At 38.7% G+C, this 27,121-nt stretch overlaps 2 protein-coding genes across 5 annotated transcripts in view; one reads left to right on the plus strand and one right to left on the minus strand.

The window, feature by feature from the left end:
• Positions 1 to 19,353, minus strand: part of HEATR5B (HEAT repeat containing 5B) — a 59,217-nt gene extending 39,864 nt beyond the window's left edge. The window contains exons 1-16 of one of the 3 annotated variants that reach the window (XM_074896924.1): positions 19,295 to 19,353; positions 16,293 to 16,461; positions 15,539 to 15,750; positions 13,796 to 13,904; positions 12,577 to 12,726; positions 11,919 to 12,090; positions 11,382 to 11,539; positions 10,139 to 10,388; positions 8,480 to 8,635; positions 6,827 to 7,077; positions 6,253 to 6,364; positions 4,881 to 5,033; positions 4,536 to 4,635; positions 3,760 to 3,869; positions 2,841 to 3,004; positions 622 to 797 (exon numbers count right to left, since the gene is read on the minus strand). In XM_074896924.1, the coding sequence (XP_074753025.1) occupies positions 622 to 797; positions 2,841 to 3,004; positions 3,760 to 3,869; positions 4,536 to 4,635; positions 4,881 to 5,033; positions 6,253 to 6,364; positions 6,827 to 7,077; positions 8,480 to 8,635; positions 10,139 to 10,388; positions 11,382 to 11,539; positions 11,919 to 12,090; positions 12,577 to 12,726; positions 13,796 to 13,904; positions 15,539 to 15,750; positions 16,293 to 16,418 (2,399 nt within the window). In that variant the 5' untranslated portion in view covers positions 16,419 to 16,461; positions 19,295 to 19,353. Of the gene's footprint in view, positions 1 to 621; positions 798 to 2,840; positions 3,005 to 3,759; positions 3,870 to 4,535; positions 4,636 to 4,880; positions 5,034 to 6,252; positions 6,365 to 6,826; positions 7,078 to 8,479; positions 8,636 to 10,138; positions 10,389 to 11,381; positions 11,540 to 11,918; positions 12,091 to 12,576; positions 12,727 to 13,795; positions 13,905 to 15,538; positions 15,751 to 16,292; positions 16,462 to 17,668; positions 17,771 to 19,081; positions 19,212 to 19,294 lie in introns of those variants that run through there. The other 2 variants (XM_074896923.1, XM_074896925.1) reach the window with 2 other exon arrangements.
• A 1-nt stretch (position 19,354) lies between these two features.
• GPATCH11 (G-patch domain containing 11) lies at positions 19,355 to 27,079 on the plus strand. 2 transcript variants are annotated; one of them, XM_074896930.1, is made up of 10 exons: positions 19,355 to 19,426; positions 19,718 to 19,850; positions 19,939 to 20,165; positions 21,045 to 21,086; positions 21,166 to 21,286; positions 21,977 to 22,067; positions 23,254 to 23,355; positions 24,156 to 24,237; positions 24,792 to 24,877; positions 26,920 to 27,079. In XM_074896930.1, exons 2-9 carry the CDS (start codon positions 19,804 to 19,806, stop codon positions 24,845 to 24,847), a joined length of 768 nt encoding a protein of 255 aa, XP_074753031.1. In that variant the 5' UTR covers positions 19,355 to 19,426; positions 19,718 to 19,803; the 3' UTR covers positions 24,848 to 24,877; positions 26,920 to 27,079. The 2 variants fall into 2 exon arrangements, with proteins under 2 accessions (XP_074753031.1, XP_074753030.1); XM_074896929.1 differs by lacking the exon at positions 26,920 to 27,079 and having other exon boundaries at positions 24,792 to 26,913.
• The last annotated feature ends 42 nt before the right edge of the window (positions 27,080 to 27,121 follow it).

A 27,121-nucleotide genomic window follows, 5' to 3' on the forward strand; every position in this document is an offset into this window, starting at 1 on the left:
CTGGATTGCCCTGAAGGATAATTTTACTTTGAAATGTGTCTTAGAGCTGCTTTCACTCTGTGCTCAGTGACGAATTAGCTAAACTGAGTGACAGAAGTGGTCCTGACAACTCATAACTCTGCAAAGGTAATGTGGAACACGAAGGAAAATAAACTGAATTCCATTCCCTCTTTTTCATCATGCATAAAATATTTTGCTGAGTAGAAATCAAATGGTCTTACTCAAGGAAGACAACTGAAATTCAATGGATGTCACTGCTATGTTTTCAAGGCTGATCTGAAGTTAATTGCAGTGGATATTTTTGCAGGAAACTTTGGTTGCAGAGATATTACTACTGTTAAATGCAGTAAGAGGAGAGAAGGATCTAGTCTCCACATCTGAATTCTAATCTTCAAAACTGATCAAACTGAGGAAATCACCTTATTTCTAAATTGAGTAGACATGTTCTGGAATCCTGAGACGCAATGAAAACCAAATACTGAACTCTGAATTTAAAGAGAGTTGATATCAAAGTAGATTCTTATTTCAAGGAGGGGAAAAAAAAAAAAAAAAAATCAAAACATAATACTTTCCAGAGAACAAGCCATTAGATTCTGAAACTGAACACTCATGTAAACTCACCTATGTTTATAAGAGACATGAGGAAAAACCACACCAAAGAGAGCCACAGATGCATCAATGACAGATACTCCTAAAGGAAGAGGTCCAGGTACAGCTTCACCAGCAGGGATACGCAGATAAATAGAAGATGGATCATGTTCCAAAGCACCACTTCCAGATGCGCTGTTTGGCTGAAGCTGCAAAATGCCACATAATATGAATACCTCTGAATATACATTTGCACATAAAATTTGGAACTAGAGATAACTAAAACACGTACACAATCGCTTAGAGCAACGAAATAGCTTACAATCACCTGAACACAACTGCAGTGTCCCCACACATACACACACTAGCATTCAGAGAGCCAGCTAAATCGTGGACAGTCAAAGCAGTTAACAGCTTGATAAATGTACAACCTACCATTCCTGGTAGTAAGAGATGGACATTAGAAAAAAAACCAGATAAATTCTGGTATTAATAGTAGCTTCTGAATCACTAACTATTATGTGACATATCAGGAAAAAGGTTATTCATTCACTCTCTGTTTGAGCATTGAGTTACAATACAGTATAATAACCGATCAATTTTGGCGGTAATGATTCCCTACACAGAAAGATTCAGAAACAGTACTAAAATTACTAACATTTCTATAATCATGAAAATACTTCCTAACCAACATTCTTTCAGAAAACACAATTAACATCTAACTTTCTCTGAAGGAAAACTGATTTTTGTAACTTGTTAATTATTTAATCAGGAAATAAAATTAGAATCTAGTAGCTCTGTATTCCTCTTAAAAGGTCAGCAAACAGCAAACATTTGTTGAGAATTCCATGTCACTAAAAAATAAAACATGACCAAGCACAAAACAATTCTGTGATGCACAATATGGCTTCAGTTACCAACAGTGACAATGTTTTACAAGTTAGAGGTTAAAAAAAAAAAAAAATAGGGGTGGGGAGGGGGGGTGGGGAGGAGTGTCCCAGAAAGCTCTATGGATTGAAGACTGCACTGAAAGTCTACTGTGTCCACCACAACAACCAAGGGAAGTTTATAAACCCCCTTTTTTGCTTTGACATGTTGATTTTTCCTCAGAAAGTTTCCCCTTGGTTTCCCACACTTGGTATCAGTCTTGGCTTTTGGATCCGCTCAGTCAAGACAGCTGCCTTCTGAGAAACCTTGCCATTATTACATAGAAAAAATGAGAAACCATTATTACATAGGCTGTGGCAGAAGAGGCTTTTTCAGCTCCCCGCTTTCTCCTCACACCAGAAATGTTTCTAAGAAGCTGAGGTGCAAAGTTTATGATGGCAGAGTTCAGCAAATGCTCAGGTTAGTTGTCAAGGGAATACAGTTCACTGAGAAATCAAAAATTAGACCAGAATTAGGAAGACAGAGATAGGTTGGTCGGTATACCCAGATGGAGAACATTTTTTCTCTATGTCATTAAATTGTGAAATATATGAGGGTAGATAGATGGCTTAAAAAGAGGCAGCCAGCCCCTTTCTAGTGATCACAAAACAGGAAAGCAAAGAGAAGGCTATTACCAGATAGTTTCCTAAACTATTTAACATTAACAAATTTTTCCCTATGCTACATTCCTTCTCCAAAGGCTGTATGAAAAATAACTGGATCAACATTACCAGTTTGTCTGAAAAATTTTATTGAGACACCCCCATAGCAATACTTGCTTTCCTCTTTACAATTTTTAGTTCCTCTATTTCAAAGACTCACTTGTATCCAGAAGTGCAAATTCCTTATAATGACAACACAATTGTGTCAAAACTTCCAAATGAAATGTAAGATTTCATACCACACCGATAAAGCCAGTTAAATCTTATTTTGCTGTAACACCATTTCCAATACTGCTATTTTGACAGCAGTTTCATTATAAAACATGTTAAGAGGATCTTATAGTTCTCCTGGTTCAAAAAAATATGTAAGAGAACAACTGCTAGACTAGGAAGCTCAGAGGGGAGTTTTGTTTTGGTTTAAAGAATCAGGTTAGTTCCCCAACCACAACCATATAAGTAGTGTTATGCAGTTTGTATCTCAGCTGTAGGCAGTTTTTAATCAAAATGGTACACTGTAGATGGAAGGACTTACATCTAACAAACCTCTGATATAAGACTAAAAACAGGGCATGAAGCTTCAGTTTTAGAAGGCTTCACACACACACACATCACACAGACAGACAGTGCAGAGATAATCCTTTATTGTTCTAGTTTTTTTATTACCTGGTCTTCAATAGACTTATGATCCGTTTCCTGCAACCAAGAGCCAAGAAGAACACTATCATCGTAATGACAAAGAGACCTCAGGAGTGATGTGGTTGTATTAGCCGAGTTGTCTGTCAAAGTAAATTCTGCTACCAACTCTCGAAGAAGCGCATTAAATGATCCTAAAAGTATGGACATTACAAAGAATCATTGCTGCTTCTTATCCAAGAGATTTCAGCTAGTGATCAGAAGTTAGAAATCAAATCATATATCATTACCTCGATTTTACAGGTAGCAAACAAACAGGGAAGTAAACCTAATAAGACTAGAGTTGAGAGCAAGGCTTCAAACAGAACCCTGGGCTCCCAATTCCCAAATCAATGTTCTAAACAACAGATCAGGCCATCCCTTCCAAAATGACAACCTAGACTTTGAAAAAAATGGCTCATCCAAACAAAACCCCAAAATTTATTCTGTCAGATCATGTGACAGTGCCTGGCAATTTATTAATAATAGCATAAATCTGCCTAATAGATCAAATCAGGTTAAAAAAAAATACCAGAAACCAAAACTAAATCTTCATTCTCACATTTGCTCTTTGAGTATACTAAGAAATAATGTTCTCTACCTTTTAAGTAACAATGACATAACACACCTGAATTGGATTTCAGAACATGATCTCCGTACCTCTCAATCCTATAAATGGCACTGTAATTTTTATACTCTAAGCATTACTCTAATATTTTGCAATATTCATACTCTGTAGTTATACTGTCAAGATGACACATAGAAGATGAGGATTATAGCACAAGACTCTTGCAGATTACTAGTATTCTATTTTGAATCTTGTATCTGCTTCAAAGCCAAGCACCAAAAATACATCAAAAAGAGTAAGTAGAATTTTTACTTTAATAAAAATTGTTAAAAATTTATGTACCTTCATATGTCTTTGGAGGTAATAAAGCCAATATATCATAGAGTCTTAAACGGACCATAGCTGCACTAGCTTTGAGATGAGCTCCATGGGCTTTAATTACTGATGGAATGCTATAGAATCAAAGAGAAAAAAAGACAACCAGAAATATTGCAGTTAATGAAAAGAGCATTTTCGGATTTCTTTTCACCAGACGTGTTTCCAGCCAAGACAAGAAAATAGTGTTCAGAGAACTACTCTGAGCAACACTACTCAATTACCAGTACATTTTCAGAAGAAATTGTACAGAGCAAACTTTAAAAAGCACATATTGCTGTAAATCAGAGACACATACCTCATGTTTTAAGGGGCAAGGGAGGGGAGAAACCAAACCACAAAACCCAACCCAAAATGTATTTTTTTTCTTTTATCCTGGAATATGTTTAAAGTCTTTTAAGCAGTACATTTCATAAGGAGAGTTATTGATTAAAATCTCATATACCAGTATCTTAGTTTTGTCATTTCTTCCACAAGGATAAGCAAACCATGAATTCAAAAGCTCACTGAACTAGAAATCCAAAACACACTTGACAAAAGTTACCATGGTAGGCCCTTCAGCACAGGCTATGCAACAATACACTTTTACAAAGTTAACAACCATAAACACAATGCTCATAAAAAATTTTTTCAACATGGACAGCACAGTACTAGGTCAGAATAGGAATTAAAACAAATTCGTTCTAGTATTTCAGGTCTGGGAAAAGACAAAAGTAAATAAAGAGCAAAAACTGCCTACTTACTGTGACATCATTGTCATGGCACATTCTATGGGTGTCATCAATTTCCGGATCACATCCTCAGTAAGGAGCTCAGGGCAGTGAGCAACAAAACTTCTCATAGCTAGTAACAAAATAGTTTAAACAAATAAATATAAAGCACAAGCAAGATACATATCCTAAGGGAATATCCAAAAAGCAGCAATTAAAAATGTTTACTCAAACACTGTGTAACATGTTCATAAAACTATACGCCTAAACCAGGCCACATTGATGAAAATCAGACACATCTTATTTTCAAAGAAAGCAAGGTTGAGATAATGTTTCAGTTTACTGCACATTTGCAGTCTCAAAGTTTGAAATTCTTACCGCACAGAGCTCCAGCACGGCCTTCCAGTGTTACTTGCCAGGTAAACGAATCTCCTCTTGCCTTCTCTGCTTCCAGCTCCTTCAAAGAACGTGGAAACACGTTTCGCCATAGCAGCAACATCTTAGGAAGATGATACCGAACAACAGAAGGACCTTATAAAAAAAAAAAAAAAAGTGACTGTCTAATAAAAACCTGTATTTAACTAAGTGTGAAAAAACCTGCCATGAAGGCTTTTGCTCTTTAAGCTATTTTCCTCTTATTTTGCTTCTCTTCCTTTCCTGTACTTGAACAAAGAAAAACAAAGGAAATTCTTTCTCATTTCTAAGTTGAAAGTACTGCAAATAAATAGTATAGGTAAGTCTGTTTCTTGCTATCAGTACTAGAAATAGGAAAAAGGCAATTCTATACATTGTCATGTAATATGTAACCACTGCCAACTGTCTTTTTATGGTTTTTTTCTGACTTCTAATTTTTTTATGCTACTAATTTGAAGGCAACCTCTTTAGTCCATCCTAACTCGTTCATAAAATGAGTAGAAAAATAGCTAACAATTACTGATTATGTAACTAGTTTAATGGTCAAGTCTAAAGAAAACTTCTGAAAAAGCTCCAAAAGATCCAGTGCAAGTGCATCAAAAATGTACTGGAGAAGGACAGCCAAAATAGGGCTACACTGTTAGAAAAACAATGACAATAAGCAGGCAAAAAGAGACAATTCAGAGAAGCAAGATGAAACACAAAATGGTATTTGCTGAGAGATCAAAATACCGCAGAATGCATTGAGTTTTATCATATTTTCCAGTATAAAACCAACCCCAAACAACAACAACAATAAAAATCACTATTGCTGCAAACTTCAAGAGTATACTTATAGCCTCTGATATTTCTGTGGTGGCAGATATGAACATGAGTCTGGCTGTTTTAAAAGACAGCTGAGTGGCTTTTAAACTGGTAATGCTTCTAATCAGTACTGTTGCCTATCCAAAGGCACACATTCAACCTGTTGGAATGTTCATTATGTTTTATTTACAACCCATTTCTTCTGCACCACAGCATTAAGGAAGGAAGATTATGGGAAATTTTGCCCTCTTCATAGAATGCCAAAAGGCTGGGTTTCTAAAACCAGAGTAGAATTATTTTTTTTAGGTATGACACCTTTACTATCCTTCAGCTTACATAAACACTAATATTTCACTTCTTCCCCACATAAACAATACTGATGAAATAAATGCAGTAACTTGGTTTCCCTTGGTATAAATACTCCTGTGCTAGATACAGGACTGATTATATGTAGAGACCATCTGCCACAGTGGGTAATCAGAAATGTTGGACAAGCATTAAAATAAAACAAAAAGCAACCATTTTTACAAACCTAAAGTCATAAGTGCTCCAAGTAAAAGCCATCCAGCTTGAGTCCGCTGCAAGGAGAGTCTGCTGTTTTGTGCAGCAGTTCGTAACAGATCCTCAGCAATACTGACCACCATCTACACCAACAACAAAAACCAATGGATTTTAAAAACCTAAATCAAGCCACTGCAAGCTACTGCTACCTATCCATCCTTATAGGCTATATATAAAGATGTTCTCAAATAATTTCAATTGACCTTCCATAAACAAATGAATTCAGATTACATTTAATACAAATGATTAGTGTTTTGCATATGACATATGACATTACAGACAGCAATATTCTCTTCAGCAGTTATTCATTAATAGGCCATTAATAGGCCAAAATACAAATTTGAAAGAGAAAGGGGAAAAAGCTGGTAAATATTGCAACTGAAATACTACAAACACATGGTCTGGCCACTGCTCTCTTGCTAGGCACAAGTTCAATTTCAGTAATGCTTAAACTCATTACCATGTCACATATTTTTCAAAGCTATTACTTCTAGATGAAAACGCATCTTTTAGTACACTCACAGATGAAGAACTCATTATCTCACCTTTCCTTTGGCATGAGGAATACCTAAAGGACACTGATGCACACCACCTAACAAAGCAGCCATTGCAAAACTGTAGCCACTAACAGCTTCAGGGGAGGTCTTCAGATTGTTGAGTCTTTCTGCGCATCTATCTAAAAATGGAGTCAACTGAAAAGGCAATGCCACAGCTACACACCGCAAGCACCATGCGGCGGCAAGTCGAGCAGCCATGCTGGGATGAAGAAGAACTGAAGTTACTGTCTCCAAGAGACCTACAGAAAAGAGTTTACAGTCTTAAAGTTATGATGAGCTTTTAAATATATGTAGACAAGAAAACTGAATCAATACTAGACAGATAAAATGGAAGTTAAGAAAGTCAGAATTGATGTACTTGAATTTTATGACCTTGCCTTTTTCTTTAAGGAAAGACAGAAGTGTTATTACCATTATGCTGCTCCACATCAGGTTTTACCTGCAAAGCTGGAGCTGCCAGAGCCATAGCACTGACTTCTACTACTTGGAAAAACTGAAAAGAGGCAGTAACCCTACATAAGGGAACAGACACTGGATGAGATGATTCCTACAGTCTGCTATCTTTTACACAAATTGCCTGTGGTTTTGCTTTGCATTGTAGTCAAGCACGTGCTATAGATGTCACTGACCACTGTGCTTCTGACACAGTGCTGTCTCCCCCATACCAAGTTACCATCCCTCTATATTTTCTGAACCTCCATGCCTAGGCTAATCCCACTTCCAAATTGAGCTCTTCAGTCCAGTCTATCTCCACATCAACACTTTCCTCAGTCCAGATCTCTAACTCTGAAAACGTTTACTTCAAAGCCCCCATTCTGCCTCATCTTTTGCTTTCTCTGTAGCTAGTGAACAACTTCTATCTGCTTATTTCATAGCAGCTAGAAGTAACACTGAGATACAGTCCCCGCTGTTCTTATGGGGCACAGCAGCCAGAAGGAATAAATATAATAAGCACAATCTTCCCCACCCCATAGCAGGAGCAAATTCAGTATGAAGAGAATGTCATATGCATCAAGACAACAACCCGCATAATGAAATATTTAACAGAGCTTGCACTTCCATTAGAAAAAACATAGGCATTCACAAACAGAAAAAACTTAAACCTGCAACACTACAGTAGAAACGTGGATTCCCATGTTAAAATAAACAGGAAAAAATACTAGACAAACCCTAACCAACTTAAGCCAAAAACCTAGCTTTTTAAAATGGAACTATCCACAGCTTCATCTAGACAAGATGCTCTTTAACCTCCCCACAGAAATTTGATATCTGAAGGCAATACAGCTTTCCAGGAGAAAAATATTTCAAACCTTACACAGCAAACCAATGTATTTCCTATAAAGTCATTACTGGAAACAAACCAATGCTAAAAAACACAACTTTGCAACTTTACTCACCCTAAAAAAGAGCTTCAGCCAGACTTCAACCAAAATAGCTGCTTAATACTTTGTCAATCTTGAACTAAAGTTAGGGTACTAAACACAATGAACTGGACAAATGTAGCTGTGTGGAGTACTACAGGGAGTGCCAGATTCATCAATTTACTTCCTTCATATTAATTTATTATTTAACTAGATATAATGATATTTCATATTCATTGCCCAAATGTCTAATTTAAACTACTTAAATTTATTTGCATACCAATAGAGGGTTCTTGAATAAGAGGAGATGCAGTGGCATTCAGACTCTGAACCAGACTACCCAGTTCCTGGAGGGCACACACCATTACATGCTGGCTCGCAGCTACATCAGCAGCTCCTGATTTATTTTCACTGTTAGCATCATTCACTACCGCTTCTGCAGAAAAAAAACCACAAGTACCTTGCTTAACTACCACTTGAATCACACTTGAACATATACATGAGAGACATTTGACATATTTTTGACATAAACCCTGTATTAAAACAAACCCACAAGTTTGGTCATAGTGTGAACTTGCAAAGCAAAGATATTCTGAAGAGAAAAAGTTTTACAGCTATCAGTCAAACACAATCACCCAAAGACCACGAAAAACAGATGCCCAGCAGTTACTATAGATGGCAGTGCACTAAGAGGTATAATTAATAGTATAACACAGCAAAAGCAAGTATACACATATACTACATGTGTGTTTTGTATCTACAGACAGTAACTAAAAATATAATCTTGACATATATAGGTTCTGCATATAAATTTGCATGCATATATCTGTAATACAACTAAAAAAATAACAAACCCAGACATTTAGTAAATAATTAATCACAGCCTCTAGTCACCTTAAAGATTTCCAATTAAGTTCCTAGATTCCACTGTAGGATACCCCAGAAGCAGTTAACTGTCACTTCAGAGAAAAGGGGCTTTAGTATCAGCTTAGTATTTATATGTCTACTACAGTACAAATGTATAAAATGGTTCCCCTTGTATGAAGGGAAGCAATCATTACCAATTAAAAATCTTTTCAATTTATTATCAAATTAATCAGAAATGCTCAAAAAATGAAACAGTTCTTCCGATCATCCAAACACATAACAGGATTTCCTGCAACCTTGACAAGATAGCAGGAGGAGGAATTTCTGCAACTGTTTCATCTCAGAAGCAGCATTTCCAATAGAAGTAATACTGGAAGTAATACATATTGCAATGAGAACCCTTTAAGGTTCCACACCTACCCTATCAAAAAATAGTTAGAAGAACCTGCAAAATTTTAAAAATCAATTCCATTTCCATATGTTAAACATTACTTTAAACTCAAGTTAGATGGCAGCAGAAAAAGAGAAGAAACATGTTTGGTAAATGCATCCTTGTGCAATTCCATTTTACTTTCTCAATCTCCAGCTCAAATTAACTCATTTCATAATAAACAAATGCCAACACAGTTTTGTCAGTTCTCTTCTGCAAAGGGGCCACATTTATCTTCTGTAATTCCAGTCTTCAGATTACATCTTTGTTTAGCACCTGTAAAATCCAATTGGATTTTACACAAGGACCTATGCACAAGATCTTTAACACCAGCAGTAAAGAATCCTCCACAACATTCAATACAACCTATCCCAAGATAGATTGCAAATGCACGCTTTTCTCCCCACTTCCATTCTAAGAAAATGCAATGTCAAAAGCCATCACAGGATAACAAGCCAGTTTTATACAATCACTTTTCAAGTAGAACTTACATTTTGAATATCATATTTCAAACAGAAAGCAGCTGAATTATCTTTTACCATAACAACAAAATTACTCCTCATAGTAGAAGAAAGCTAAAAATGGCTGGCCCCCTATAACGACAGTAACTTTCAACTGGTCTCAAAATAAAATGGTTCTCACCCACTGCCTTCATTTGTTTACCGATGGCTTGACATATATCTTTGGCAGCTGCAATCTGTGCTTTCTCCCCGAGTAAGCTGCCCACAGTTGCTCTCAGGATAAAGGACACGCATCTTCGAGAGTAAACTGCCTCCACGTGGGTCTGAGTTGCACGAGGATGGGAGACCAAATCAAGTACATGTGACAAAAATGTAGCAAAGTTGCGCTCCAACCACTGACCTCCTAATGTCGTAACAAAGACAACGTAGGCCTGCAAATTCAGAAGTTAGACAGATCCAATTAAATAAGAAGCAAAAGACTATATTCATTCACCGAAGACTATAGACTACAGTTGTACTCATGCATAGTGCAATACAGTAGCAATACCAGTTAGTAATAAGCAAACCTAATGAGGCTAAAAAGGATGAATCAAGCAATTAGCCAAGTCTTTGACGAAGCAACTGTTTCCAGTGCCAAGTGTAGCTCCTATACTGCTACATATACTGTGAACCACAAAATACTCTCTGGATGACAGCAAGAAATATCAGTTCGTTGCCCTAAATGTGTGTGTCTAAAAAATTTTAAGAACATAACAGCAGCAACAAGAAGGTGTTCTAATTCACAATGAAGACAGGGCATTTTCAACAAGTTCACCTGAAAAAGGCTGAGGAAAATAAAAGGGTTTCACAAAATACCCTATGATAAAAAATCTGGATTCTGGCAATTTACTGCAACATATTGAAATATATGTCAGAGTGAAGATGCCTCTGAATTTGGAGATACTGCTGCCACCTTTCTCTGTGAGACAAGTGGAACTTCCACATTCAGCAGATTTCACTTACTCAAGACAGACATATGGAGAGAAGAAACACAGTTTAACAAATTAGGACAGCAAACTTTACCCAGCTGCTGGAAGAGAGCCAGCACACACAAAAGGACAACAGTGTGTCCTCTCTAAAAAGAGGTAAAATTTATATTTGGAGTTAAAGTCTTTAACATACTAAGTTTTCAAATATTTTTGCAAGTTAATCTCACCTAATACACACTGATCAGATAAGCTTTCCTTGGCACATATTTTAATCTATTGTTACTGCCCATCAATAGTAAAGTAGCTTAAGTGAATCTCACAAAACAGGTAAAACTAGACTTGTAAGTTAACTTATATAGGAACAAAAGTATGTATTTTTCCTACTAAAAGGGTTACAGTTATGTACAAAAGTCGATTTATTTTAAAGAAAATTTTAAATTACAGTTTACAACAAACCTGGGTAACACCAACTCGCACTTCCCTATTGACAGATCCTCCTACTTTTAACATCTCTCCACCACTCTTTAGGAAACCAGATCCTCCTCGCAGAAATCCTGTGGCCATGAGCTCTAAGACCTCCTCAAGTGTGGCTCTCTTCACATTCTGTCGCATCACTTTTGCCAAAAGAGAAGTAATAATTTAATTCCAAAGTTCCAACCAATACAAGCAATCATCTTGAAACCAGACTTACCAATTCAAAACTGTCTTGAAAACATAAATCTATCCAACGTTCAGATAATGGTTTGTTGTCATGCTTAAAAAACAAAGCTACTTTTCCAGGTGACTTTTTGATAGTTTTCTCTCATTTTCTTTGTATGACTACAACAGGGATTCTTCACTCTACTCTTTTTAGCTTAGAGTTTATAAAACCAAACAATCCACCTACAAGCTTCCATCTACTAGAATAATAATGTGTAGTGCAACACTGTCATGTAACACGATACTGAAGGTGCAGTTAGTCCCCTTGGAAATGGAATCCAGAAAGACTTGTACCTGTTGCTTGTTTTGGTATCAGTGCTGTAGCCATGACTGTCCCCAAAAGCTTTGACACTGCAACTCGCACACCATAGTTTGAGTTTTCCAGAGCTTTAAAGCACAGTGTTGCAACATTCTCTAGTTCAGCCGTCCACATAAACACCGCTTCGTTCTGTAATTCCAGCAGACACTGTAGGAAAAAAAGACTTCCTGAGCACCAATGGAGACCATTCTTACCTCTTATCTAAGTATCGGTGTAATTGTCAAGTTTATTCAGCAACTACTTTAATATTTTAAGAGTTAATTTACACACACACACTCTCCCCTTTACCCAATAACTTAGCCGGGTAAACAATCAGAAGATTCAGGGAATAGGTTAACACATAAATAAAGAGGAAATCACTGGAAAAAGAACTATGTTACCAAAACCCTCTCCCACTAAGGCTCACAGCTGATATACTCTACCTCTCACGTGTTTACAAAGTGGAGAAGATGGTATCACAGTACCTCCATTTACATGAAATAAGTCAAATGTCTGAGCCTTCAGTGTCAACTAGTAAGGACTTACCTTGACCAAGTAATTATCGTATTTTCTATCATGAACAGCAGATCACAGTTCAACTGCAGGTACAGTCACAGCACAGGAATTTCTAGGACTCATGAAAAATACACCCACCTTAGCCACTGCGCATCGTACAGCCATAGATCTGTCCGTCAACAGAGATCGGGCATTCTTATAAATATCACGGTGACAAGAAGCTGCTGCTCCTCCAAGTCCATTTAGGACTTTCTGTAAACTCATCAGTATTTCACTGCGGCCCTGAGACTGCACACACACAAAAAATTTATGCAAAAATGTGAACACGCTACTTCTATCAAGAACCAGGTGCATAGTTCTGCATTTTCCTGCTTTTGTTCAAGAATACTTTTGGAAATATTGACAACAAAGTTCACTTAAGTCATATAAAGCCAATACCCAGCTGGTTTTATACAGCAGTAAACACTACACACAGCCCTACTAAATCTGCCTCAGTTGTCACATAAATTAAGATGAGCCCAGGCAATCCAACAAATTGGCCCTAGACAAGATGCTTCTGTCCTGCCACACCATTTTTCTGCTGTAGCCTCAGCAAGAAATTAAAAACAGTTGATAGGAGAGAAGAGGAAGCCCAAGTAGTCAACAGCTTCCTACCACACCTGCACACAGGCAGGTACTTACAGTTGAAGGACACAAAAAAACCCAAACAAAAAACAACAACCAAAAAAAAAAAATCACACAGGTATGACAGCACAGCCAAAGAAAAGAGCTGCCAGGACAAGATCCACACAACCAGTACTCCTTCCAACTTGTCACAGAATTCAAAAAAACCCAAAACAAACAAAAACCCAACAGAGCTATTTGCATCAGCTCAGAGCCATTGACAGCCCAGGACACATTCTCTCAACATTAGCCCACACCGGGTTTTTTTAGGCCACAATGTATCCTGCTCACACGGAGAAGAACATCTTTGTTGCAAAAAAGTATTTATTATTCATTTTTAAACAACTGAATGTTTATTCAGGGTACACAAGTAGAAATCCTAACACAATCGTTAGAAATGGTACATATAACCACTTTGCAATTTAATTACCGATGCCACTATGAAATAACTACTATAATATTCATGACAAAACTCTAAACTCTTTGCAGTGAAAATATATGCATGCGTTTAACTTGATACTAACTTATGTAAGCGATTTGCATTTTTCTAGGTAGAAGGCAAACAATCCAGGCATTGTGGCAAACACCTTTGGAAGAAGCAGGCTTCAGCTTAAATAGAATCATATTTTTTATATATATATATATATATATATATAAATTATGTATAAAATATGTAACATAATCTGAAACTTACCTCTGCACTTTTCAGAGACTTTAGAAGATTATTCACTGTTTCAGGAAAAGAACTACCCAGCATTCTGCCCATTTTTTCATAAAAAGCTCCAACACATGCCACAGCAGCCCTATGGAAAAAGACATTAATCGGTGTACTCTTTTTCTGTATCATCTAAATGAAGACAAATACTTAAATAGAAATGTATGTTTTGATCATCATTGATGAATAGAAATCTATTATCCACTAGTTATACTGGCTGTTTAACACTGTGCATTTAAAGCATTTTTTGTTTACAAAAAAAAGTAACAAAAAAGTTATTACCTTCTATGAACACAAATGTATTTGAACGGATATTATTACAGGATCTACCCACAGAGTGAAAAACTCTGGAGAATACAAGTATATGCTGAAATCTCAGCAAGATTAGAGTTTTGTGTTTCAATAAACTGTCTCTTTTCAAAGCACCTGCAAGATAACCCCCACCCTTTAATATATCCTGACACAGTTTTGTAGATACTGAATGAGGCATTTTTTTCAAGCTTAAGAACTTAAAATGCATAAAATACTGAATAACACAAGAAAATTTTTAGGCACTGTAAAAATCACTCAATCTACAAACAGTTATATGTTTTTTTCTTGCCCTGCCATGTGAGATTAGGAATATTTTAAGTAATGCCGTACTGCAGTTATAAACACAAAATGCTCCAGGACAGTCACAGAAGCAGCTCCTGAAAACATGCACTTTTTCATCACAAAGGAACAAGGCTTTTTTTTTAAACTTGAAATTCTTGGGTAAATGACTTCTTAGCAAAGCAATGTATTACAACTCATTACAGCCTACCCCTTAATGGGCATGTCTCCTACACAATTCTTCTACACAAACATCAAAAACTGAAGTTTGAAATCATATAGTAAAAACCCTTCTGGGCTACCACTTGAGTAGGTAACCCAAGTTTCAGAGCATGTTACAGTACAAACCCTTCCCACTTATACAAGTTCCTCACAGAGTTACAACAGCTTCAAATAAAAGGAGGACAGTATCTGTCCAAATGGTGACTATTTCAAATTTTATTGTTAAATCCTATGTTACAATGTCTGAAGGTAAGCCCAACCTGGGGTTCACTAGACACTGTGAACATATGAAGCAATACACATGGAAAAGTGCTAAAAACAGTTCAAGCAGAAGCTGTTTGTGGCATTAACCAAATTCCTACCAGTGAGACTACTCCTATAAGTAAAGACAAACTGGATCACAAATACATGGACAAACACATCCAAGCAAACAGACCCTGTCTGAGAAACTTGTACAGTATATCACAGTAAGGGAACATAAACAGGCAACGCTTGATGGGGTGAAAAAACCGGGAGCTTGGTTACAATTCTCCGGGCATAGATAATGCTTTTGACAATCTGCAGGTTCCGTCTCCAGTGGGGTACCTAAGCACCATCAGCAACAATCCCACTGGTGGAATTTCTTCATGGCATTACTTCATCAATGTTAGTCTCTCCATGACATAAGCATGTGACGAAACATAAGACAGTCCCTTGCCTAGAGGAAAGGACCTCACTTTCAGACAGCCATGTATGTGTCACCTTTGAGTCCTGTCCCTTTCTCTGCTCTATCAAGCATATGTGAACTCCAAATAAGCATGCAAAATATAAGTAAACATAACGTGCACGTATACAGGCAGATTCTTCTGTAATATCCAGGACCACTTTGCTTAAAAATCACTTCCCTTTCACTAATAATATTAAACATACAGTTTTGTGGGCAGGTAGGCCGCAGTATCATCTTTGCTCTTGATGATGTCATTACACTTGTCAAGCGTCTGAAAAACAGTAAATGTGTCTCCAATGCTGTAGAGAGCAGCAAGATTTTTTGCTAGTAGTTTTCGTGTAGGTGGCCCAGGGGAACTGCTGATGAGTCCCGTTAGTTGTTCTACAAGTTTCTTCTGTTTTTCCTTGACATCTGTCTGTTAATGGACCAAAAATAAATGAAATTAATCATTTAATCCTGTGTTCTCCATCCAGCACCCAGAAAAACCTACAAGAGATTGAAGTAAATCTTATGCCACTCCCACCTGTATGTAATTCAGCAAACTGCTTGTCTCACAGAGATCTGAGATGATATTCAAGAACAAGAGACAGATGCTAAATGCTCAGAATTAGCTGTTACCTTATTTATTTTTTACTTTTAAAAAAATACTTACTAAAAATACAGTAACACCTGCCTAGAACATCATTTAATCCTCTTTACCATCAAGAATCCCTACGCTGAGAGGAAAGTTTTTGCCTTCCAAATATTTAGGGCAATCAAGAACTCAAACCAAACTGTGTGTTATACAACAGAGAGTCATATTGACTGCCTACAATTAAACACTTAAAAGCTATAAACTAATACAGAGGGTCTTCAGGCTGAATCTGAAATCATACAGTTATCACCTGGCCATTACCTGTCAACTTCCTTTAGCATGAAATTAATACAAATGTTTTAGAAAGAAGGGAAAAAAATTACCTTGTTAGCAGCTACCAGCACTTTATCCAAAAATCTTAACCACTCAAAGATAAAGACTGGTCTCTTTGCTTCTGTGATTTGAGCTAATGCTTCCTCGTTCAGTAACAAACTATGAGCCAGCTCCATAACTGGTTAAATTCCAGTTTTATTGTAAATTTGTGTAGCGTCTCTGAAATAAAAATGTAAATATTAGTATAAAGTACAGCAGTACAAAGCTTTGAAAATCAAATTAAAATATGAAGATGAAATCTATAGATTACAGTATCATGGTTCCAGACTGCTTAGGCTTGTCTTAACTAAGCAGTCCCACATAAAAACTACTCATATTTACAACTGAGTACATCCATTAGCATTTCAGAGAACAGAGTTGTTAAATTGTAAAAACAGCACTTATAAGCAATTTCAGAGTGCTGTCTCGTAGCCAAGAAAAATATACTGAAGTCCCTGTCTAAAGAAAAAAAAAAAAACACAACACACAAAAAAGGTAAAGGAGTCACATATCTCCTCTTACATATCACAAAATAAGGACTGTCCCTAATCAAGACTCCTGTCTACACTCACAAAGCTTGGGCATGAACTTGGCCACCTTCTCAACACCTTCAACAGACAAAGTGAGAAGGAGATAAGCCTATCACAAATAGGAATTTCCACTCATCAAAAATTTGAGAGAGGCAGGAACAGTGACAGCATTTGCATCACTGACCTAAGACTTCCCAGATCCCACTAGCTCTGCTTTAAGTGCTGGACACATAGGCCCTCTGAAACCCAGCAAGCCTTATGTGTGACAGCCTGGAATGCAAGTAGCAGCCCAATGACTGCAAGTGTGCCCAACAGGCAAAATATTACATATCAAACACTGGAGATCCTGCTCAAACAGTGAATGAAGGGTAGCAACAAAGCACTACCAAAAGCACACTATCAGTGCAAGCAAACACTATGCAGACAAATTCACCTTAGCAAACCACATTTACACCAAGTGTAGCTGTTTAATGCAGAACAGATAGAAAAAACAAAAACTTATCTGGAAATCACAAATTTAAGTCAATCATCTTCAGCAAAAAGAAACTCCAAAAGTAAAAAAAATTTAAAAAAATAAAAAAAAGAGAACCCCAAATCCTGAATGCAGCGATGCTGAAACTAGGATCTCAGGCAAAACAAAAAAAGCAAAGCAGCTAAGGAGTATTATATAAGACATCATCTTTTGACAGCTGCACCATTCCACTTGCACTCTCAAGTGCTCCCAGCTGCTTCCTCATTCACGGTCAAACCCAACAAATTCTTAAAGTCAAATGAATTTTACTTTTTTTAAAAACAGTCCCCAGATTAGACAGTAGTAAAGATGTGAGATATGAATATTACAGCAGTTCTAAATTCACCTTGATGATTTGGTGCTGATGAAAGTAAAGTATCACAATGTCTGTCATACTAAGCTTGTTTTCCGCACTATAATACTTTCCACTGCACGCATCTCCAGCAACAGATCAGCAAAGGTGGAAGAGCCACATATGGGAGCACATACAGCCCTCCCCCAACACCTCCAAAGACATCTTCTAGCTTTTTTTTTTTTGGACTATAAAGAATTGAGGAGGTATTACCTGCCAATAAGACACAGACACATCACCTTAAAACACCTTTACATGAGAGCGGAGATACCCGCAATGAATGATGGCACTATGATTCTTTGGATACCATCCCAGAGATTTACGCTGCTTATCACCCCCGCACAGCACAGGAGTACGGTGTTACAGCACAGCTCATTACTCGTTTTCTTCCCCAGATAAAAGTTTCACATTTTGCCTGGCCTTCAGAGCCATGAACCCCCTAGGCAGCTTCCACATACTCCCTTACCTCTTCATCTAAATTTAGAAGACTCAAGTTCTGAGCAACCAAACCCACACATACATTCAGCTGCGCCACTGAAGCACGAGGGATGGGATATAAGAACAATCACATGAATATTCAGCTAAGTGAAGGCTCAGTCTAACACACAGCTATGCAAGGAGGCAATCTGAAGCTCACCTACATTGGCTGAAGGTTTGCTCCGAAATTCCGTGAAAAATGCCTACCAAGTTCTACTGATTCTGGAAAGGGCTGGGTGTTACTGCAGATGTTGCAAGTAATAAATACTCCGTTATCTCCCACAGAACGTAGAGAAAAAGCCTACCAGCGTCAGCTTGCATCCAGTAAATTACACTGGAGCATTAGAGAGATTATAAAACGTTCAGATGGACTAGAGTTCCTTCCTGTTCTCCAACTATTTTTCTGTACTCTAGATCAACTATTTGGACCTTCATCACGCAGGAGCTTCAGTGGACTGACTGAAAAAGCTGAAAAACGGGCACGTTTAAGAGAAGCGACATCCTCCTAAAGACCTGATTCAGGTGAAAATCTTCCTGTGCCTGGGTCCTTCTACCTCTATCGGTCCGTAAGCTGTAGCACCTCTCCCAGCGCACCCTGCCCGGTTCAAAGCCCCCTCAAGACCGCACTACCGCGGCAGCTATGCGCCAACTTCTGAGCGAAGGAATAATGCCAAAAAAGCAGCCAGCAGCCTCCTGCCTCCCGTTCCCCCCCGCCCTCGGGCGCACAGGGGCACGCCCGTCCCCCACACGCACCCAAACCCCGGCGCCCCTCCTCTCGGGGCGGCCGGAGGCAGCGCGCAGCGCCGCCGACCCGAGCCGCGGAGGGGAAGCGCGGACCCGCCGGCCCGCTTCGCCGCAGCCCCCCGGGCCGAGCCGACACCGCCCGCCCGCCCGCCCACCGCCGCCGGTCACGGCGCGCTACGCTCCTACCGTGCGGCGGCCGCGTCCCGCCAGCTCCGGGCTGCGCGAGGCGTGACAGCGCGGCCGCGGCCCCGGGGGTGGCACACGGCCACGCTCCGCCGTGCGCGCCCCCCCCGCCGCGGGGCCGATCGCCGGCGGCCTCGGCCGCTTCAGCCCCCCGCGCCCTGGCGCGGCGTGACACGAGCGGCTCTGCCCGCAGGCCCGGCGCCGGCCCCGACGCACCTCGGCAGCGCGGAGGCACCTGCGGCCGCGCAGCAGGAAGCGGGAAGCGCGCAGGCGCCGGCGGCCGGGGGCGGCCGCGCGCAGGCGCCGCGAACGGGCCGGGCCGGGCCGGGCCGAAGGCAGCGCAGCCGGGTGAGTGCGGCGGGTGCCCGCGGGTGCCCTCAGCCGCCCCCTCCCCTCCCCTCCCCTCCCGGCCTGCGGGCGCCTTGGGAGCGGGCCAAGGCTCCGGGGATTGAGAGGCGTCGCGGCCGCTGGTAGAGGAGGCCGGAGAAACGCGCTGTGGGCGTGAAGCCTGGCGCGGGGGCCACCGGGCCGGCGCGGGCCCCCGGCCCCCACCGGGTTCACGTGTTTTCGCCCTTCAGCCTCCAGCCGCGTCCCCAGCGGCGAGTGTTTCTCTGGTTGAAAGCGGGTTCTGCGTTTCAGGTAACCTGCAGAGAAATCAAATGCATGATACGGCGCGTTGGCGGTGTTGATAGGAAAGGGGTCAGGACGGGGCATGCGTGCTAAGCATGGAGGAGGATGAAGAGGAAGACTACATGTCTGATTTGTTTATTAAGTACGTAAGTGGCTCTTCTTTTCCCCTCTGAAGTGATTGTAAACACGTAAAAAAAATGATAACATTTGCTGGAATTATTAACTCTTAGGCAGGATGTAAGGCCAGGCTTGCCCATGGTGAGGCGCGTGAAGGAAGCTATTCAGAAGGAAGAAAAGCAAAAAGAAGCCAATGAGAAGAACAGACAAAAGAGTATAAAAGAAGAAGAGAAAGAGAGACGTGACTTGGTATTGCAAAGTGCATTGGGCAATGAGAACAGAGGCTTTGCTTTGCTCCAGAAGATGGGCTACAAGAGCGGCCAGGCCCTTGGCAAAAGTGGTAAGCTTGTCACTGTGCATGTGCCTAAGTTCAGGGGTACCTTTGTATTTTATAGGCTGTAGCTGCCTCTTCGTTTGTAGACAGGGTCAATAAATGCCTCTCAGAGAGCCCAGGCATTACCGAACTATGAACGTGTTGTGCAGAACAAAAGATGAGAGCAAATCTCTGAAAAATTGAAATAAAAATGGTATGGACTATCCAGAGATGCAGGGGAAGCAGCAGTACTTGCTGCTCAGTAAATGCATTTCCATACACACATGCCTACAGGATTTGCATTAAGACTGTTTTGATGGTATTGCAAAGCTAGTAGTGTTCCAAAAAAAGTCAATCCCTCCCTCTACATTTACAGCTGAATTCTGAAGAAGAAATAGTGCACGTGAGCTTGCCCTTATGAAGCCTTAATAGATGAAGTAAAATCAGTAAAACAAAGCATCAGTAACTGCTGTGCCAGTTCAGCGTGTCTCTAGCAGACAATCGGCAAATGAACTGGCCCAGACAGATACTTTTTATTTTTCATCTTTGTCAAGTTGTGAGATTTTAGCATGAAAAATGCTACAGAAGGCTGTAACCAAGCAGTCTTTGTCACAGGTATGTTATACCTGTCAAGGCAATACCATTTTCTTTCACTTGGGTAGTGTCATGAAAAAAATACGTAGCAATCCAGCAGACAAGCCAAAAAAGAGGGAGTTCCAGTTCAGCTGGGTCATTTGCAATCCACTAAATGTACACTGATTTGGGATTTTAAAACTTCCAAGCAACAAAATCACAAGGAAAGGTACATATTTAATGGTAAAAGCAGCTTGTCTGTTTGAACATGCTACACAAATCATATTTGAGAAAGACCTGATTTCCTAAATTGACCTGTTTTTTCCCTCGCAGGAGAAGGCATTGTTGAACCTATTCCTCTGAACATAAAAACAGGTTTGTGATACTTCCTGATTTACTTAGTTGGTTATCAGAACTTCTCAACTGCTTACATCCATCTTTTGAACTTACATAGGCAGAAGTGGGCTTGGTCATGAGGAATTAAAAAAGCGAAAAGCTGAAGAAAAACTAGAAAACTATAGACAAAAACTCCATATGAAAAAAAAAGCAAATGAACAAGCTGCAGATCAGTTCAGGTAAAATGATGTAACTGCTATTCAAGGCAGTGTCTAAAGCTTTAAGTTTGGTTATTAATATGTTACTATTTTTGAATGAGAGGTAAGAATTGAAATACAGAGTAATTGTTTCTCAGTTCTAAAGTGAAAGCAAATTAACACTAATGCTAAAAGTGTGTGCTGTATCATTTACTTTTGTAAATGTTAATAATGCAAACGATATACATACTAGCTTTCCTCAAGTCAGTTGCAACTTTTTTTAATCAGAGAACAGTGTCATCTTTTTAATATAAAATCCACAGATAATCCTGAGCAACGTTGTTACAACAGGCTTAAAAATCAGGGTAAATTTGTATAAGTTTTATTGGGTTTATTTTCTCCTGATTTCCTTGTTACTTGTAGAGAAGGTATGCCTAGGGAAGGTTGTATCTTTTGCAGATGTTTAGTGAACCACTTTTTTCATGTCTTACAACATGACACCTGATGAAGAAACAGTGTTCAGTCTACTGTGATCAAAAAAGCACCATCTTAAAGGTATAATTCCTTAGAAATACATGTGTGCTTCCGCAGAAACAATGTCAGGACTTCTTAACTTTGTCATCCTGGTCTGAGTGAATTAGTACAGCTATAATCTTAAGATTTTCTATTTTAGAAAAGCTATCTCCTTTTTTATCTACCTGCTTATTTTAGCTATCTACTTTTTCTTAACAGAGTAAGATTCAAAAACAAACAAGAAGAACGTAAGATGGAAGGGGACCTCCGAAAAAGCCAGAGGGCCTGCCAGCAATTAGATATGCAAAAAGTGAGACCTATATTTTGGGGGGTTGAAAGGAAGGCTTATAGGTTAGAGATAACAAGCTACAAATAAAGTAGTGATTTAATTATTGGAAGTTCTCTAAAACTATGGGATAACAAGCCTGAAGTCTTGATGTTTGGCAACACTTAAGTCCTTAAAATATTTCAAAGTATATGTTTGCACCATTAAGATATTTGAAGGTATACACCGACCTCACAGTAACTTATGTGAGGACCCATGTTAATTTGTGCCATCAGGGCTGACCTGCTTTTGCTCCTGCATTCTTGTGGTTACTTTTGAGCTGTTTGCATATCTTTCAGTAGCTAATGTCAGGCCATCCTAAATGACAGTGCTGTTTGCCTCAAGTGAGGGAACAATATATCAGAGTGGTTGACCTTGGAAGGGACTCTGGAGGTCATCTCGTACAACCCTCCTGCTCAAGCAGGATCACCTAAAGCAGGTTGTCCAGGACCATGTCCAGACAGCTCTTTAGTATCTCCAAGGATGGGGATCATCATTGAGGGAATCAGCCAATTAACTAAATAAGCATTTAAACAAAAACCAAACCCAAAACAAAGTACCTTCCACTTGCAAGGAGTAACGCAGGTGATATCATTGATCTACTATAAATTTTTGCCACTTGAAAAATTAGAAGTATTTTTCTTTTCTCAATTAACCTGTTTAGAGGTTAATACTGCCCACAAGTTCTGCTGAGATGGTTTGATATTCCTTAGTCTGCTTTAAATGAAGTTGGCTAAATTATCTTAGATCACCTTCGTGATCTAAATTATCTTAGATCATCTTCTTCCTTTAACTTTACCTGAGGTAGACTAGGAAACACTGTGCAACTTGGGGCAGCATGTTTTCAGCTGGTAAAAAAGGGTATCTGTTCACAGCCTTGGTGTGAGATTATGTTGCTGTGTGATTATGTTGCTGTGTAGCCTTACACATACTGAACACAGATGGAATAGAACTTAATGTGAGCGTGCACTGACTTGCTTTAAAAAGAGTGAATAATCCTTGTGAACCGCTGTATGTGGTTTCTGACTACAGCCTTAGTAAATCTTGGTTATAGTATACAGGGAAGTTTTAATACTTGACATCTCACCTATTAGAAATTGTTTTTATCCAGTATCTTACAAGGAAACCTGTAAAGGCAGATAATTTTCATTTAAATCCTTCACTATTTAAGGATATCAATGTTCCCAAGGAGACTTGGTATTGGCTAGAACCTGAAGAGGAAGACAAAGATGACGAAGACAAGGAAGATGAATGCACAAGCTCAGACTTAAGTGTAAGCTCTGCAACTAAATTAATGGCCTGATTAAGAATTAGATTTAATATTCCTTTTAAAAGTATGTGTGTATAATACCTGTATAAAGGATATATGTATACATGTCATTCTCCAAGCTGTAGTGAACGGCCTCTTTGCAGTCTTAAGAGCAGTGATTTTTATAGTGGTTACACGATAAACTATAAAAAATTAAACCACTCATTTATTGCTCATCTGTTTTGAAGCTGATCTTTGGAAAAAGTAGCTTAGAAATGAAATTCTAAACATTTTTGTCTTAACCAGGATACACAAGATCACATATTTGATTGAAGTTACTTGCTTTTGAGTTTTAATTTTGGATGCCTCATCTTAGGCTGAATTGTAGAATTACTAAGTAATTTCTGAAAATCCTTCACAGATTATCTCAAGATGAACATTGGCAGTTCACATTTTTTGAGAACTAGATTACACGGTTGTTGTTAGCTTTACGTGTTTGATTTGCAGAGATTAGGTGTGAAAAATTCCACCAAAAATATCATATACTTGAAATAAGGTAGCTAGGCAGTATTTTTAGCTCTCTCTTCCGTGCACGTTTCTTAGTTAGAAAGAAGGATGAGCAAACAACAGCCATTAACTTTCCAGAGATCATTAATTCCTTTGCTCTATGCTACAAATTTGAGAAACTTTGTGCCTGACTGAGCTACAGTATTGCGTAGCTTTTTCAAAGCAAAAGGTTAAACAATCTATTTTAGCAAAGCTAGTAGCTCAAACTATTGCATCACGTGAGCCCCAGATCATTGCATACCTGTACATATCTCTAGGTGTCAGAAAAACTACACATCCTGACTGCCTATCTGAGAGAAAAACACTTTTATTGCATTTGGTGTGGAACAACCTATGAAGGTAAGAGTAAACCTGTCTTGTAACTGTTTTACTTTGCTTATGCAGTTAGACTCAAATAGTACAATATATCCTTTACATTTCTCTTACTGCAGTCTTTTAAATCTACATAGGAAATTCTCCTTCCAGGCTGCTGTTCCTTTCACAGAGCTTTGTATGTTTTGATTATAAGCCAATTTTTAAGTGTTTACATGCACAAAAAAACCAACCAACCATCCATACATATTGGCATTTATTTCAATTGGTATTCATATTAAATTTTTTTAGGAAAAAGAATTTAAGATATTAAAAATACCATTTTTAAAAAAAAACATAAAAGGCTTGGTTTTGAACAGAAACAAACATTTCTGAAATGTTTATGACACTATCCAATTTCACTGCACCAAAGAGGGTAGAATTTGTGTTCACTGTTTTAAAGCAAAGTTTGGTATTAATAACTTGCAAACTTCTTTGATTCTGTTTAATCTGCTTTATATGGATTTGTCAGATAATTCTAGCAACTTTTCTTTCCTTCCTCCAAGCTGGAATTACTCACTTTTTCTCTGCTTATCCTGTAGACCCTGAAGACTTATCTTCAAACTGCCCTGGAGACAGTGCTGCAGATCATGACTAAAGCCTTTCTCTAGGAAGGAGTCCTAGATAAGTAGGTATAGTTCATAGTATCTTTTAGAAGGTTCAGAGCTGTGCCATACTGAAGAATTCACACCAAAGTATGCAGAAAAATAGTTACGTTGACAGGTTAAATGCCTTTCTGAAGCGTTTTATGGATTTTCTGCTTGATGCACAATTTCACAGGAATTAAAACTTTGCATTTATAATTGAACTACCATAATTGAGAGGCAGGTTAAGCCTTCCACGGTCTTCGGTTATGCACTGCCCAACTGAATAAGATCAGCTGATAATAAAATTCAAATTTGAATAAGGGAATAAATGCTGGCTAGTTACTTCTGTTGTATGTGTTAAACAGGTTTTTTTCATCTTTACAGAGATGACTAAACATCAGACTTTTTTCCTTACTATCTTAGACCTGGTGGGGGAAAAAAAAGCTTGTGAAACACTACTTCTATTATTTGTACCAATATTCTGTTGTATGTAAAGGTGCACATTTTTCATAACTAAATAGTACCAGATCATGGTGATGTTGGGGTTTTTTAATACATAAAATACATTTTAATAGACCTTTTATTTTTAGGGAACAACAGTTGCTACTGTAAACATTCACTAATAGAAAGGTACTGCTGAAGTATGCAAATACTGTGGAAAAAAAAAAAGTATCAAAACCTACTGGGACAAGCTCAATATTACTTTAAAGTGAAAACATAATGGTGTTACGGGTGCTCTGTCCAAGAACTATAAAGGATATTCAGCCAAAGTTTGTCACATATCAATGTTCATACTATAAGAGTAGTTTTATGGGTGAAAGGGAAGAAGTGTCAAGATACCATTTCTCCCAGATCTTGACCACTGCAAAGAAATACTAATTAGTTCAGAACAGTGAAATGCTCTATGTATTCATGATTCATGCTAAGGAGGAAAAAAAAAACAACTTCATGTCTTACAAAAGGATGTAAAAGATTCTTAGTTAGCAACAAATACTTGCAGATCAGCAATCATTTCCATAAGAATTTAAAAATTACTATGCATCCATTTATAACATTCCTTTTTACCAAGCACCCAATTTTAACCAATTTAACATTTCAGAAAAAGCATCCAGTACTTCACTACATGAAGTACCCGTTTTTCTGCTCAGAAGTATCTGCTCATTCACCTTTATGAAGTTACGTAGGCTCCACAGCAGTGAATAGTTTAACAAGATAGAGTTCAGAGGCAAGCATCTGAAGGACTCATGTGCCTGTCTTTTCTCCCTGCTCACCTCCACCACACACAGTTCTTCCAGTCCAGGCAAGTCTGAACTCCAAAGAAGTATATCACTAAAGAGTAATAGGCAATCTGCTGTTACCTCCTGTGGGGCTGACAGTAAGGCAATGAGAGGTATTCAGTACACTTTTTAAGGGTTTGAGGCGTCCTCAGTGTTATAAAAAGGGATTAAAACCTAGCAGTGTGGGAGAGTATGTTTAAGGTGCTCTCTCAGCACAGGATTTCAGATGGTTACTAGTGAGGAAACTATTAAGATTTTTAAGACTATTTCTTTCATGAAAAAACGCCCCACCTTAAAACATGAGGTTTTCGAAGGTTTTCAAAAATTTAGAACAAATTAAACTAGATTTCCTAGAGAAGCTGAATGCTTAACATTTAAATTCTCAAGGAGTACTTACTTTAAAAGTATGTATTTTTAAATTCTAGAGCACTGAAGGTGCTAGATGTTCAACGGGTGTGCTGAAAAGTTCACCTTTTCTGAAATTCAGTGAAGAATAATTCCCACCTATTCCTAGTATCTTTTCTACCAAAACTAGTCGTGGTATTAATGGGAACATTCTGGTAATTATTAAAAACATCACCGAACAAATCGGAAAGGTTTGAGTCACACACACACCACAAAACAGCACTTCTTCAATGAAGAACAGTAGATAGCATTGACTGATAATGGATGCAGCACATGTTAAGAGCATGCATACAGGTGTTTGCCAGTTAGCACCACATCAACTTAGTCTTCGAGGAGACAAGGACTAGTTCTTGTACTTATTGCACGATATAGTCTGGCTCATCCACCACCTCTGTTTCCAGATAAAAACCACTTGCACAGTACACAGTCCTGGTCTGCAGCTGATGGGCGTGAATGGTGATGTGCCCCTTTTGGCTGATGAGCTCCTCACTGGCAGGAAAGCAAAACACCATGGAAAAGTCTTGCTGTTGCTTCTGACATTTACTGTTATTTCATCAGTTTCAACAAACATCAAACTCTGGATTTAAACAGAGCCTGGAAGCT

The sequence above is a fragment of the Athene noctua genome, chromosome 1 (genome assembly GCF_965140245.1).
Source record: "Athene noctua chromosome 1, bAthNoc1.hap1.1, whole genome shotgun sequence".
In the NCBI taxonomy this organism is placed as follows: domain Eukaryota; kingdom Metazoa; phylum Chordata; class Aves; order Strigiformes; family Strigidae; genus Athene; species Athene noctua.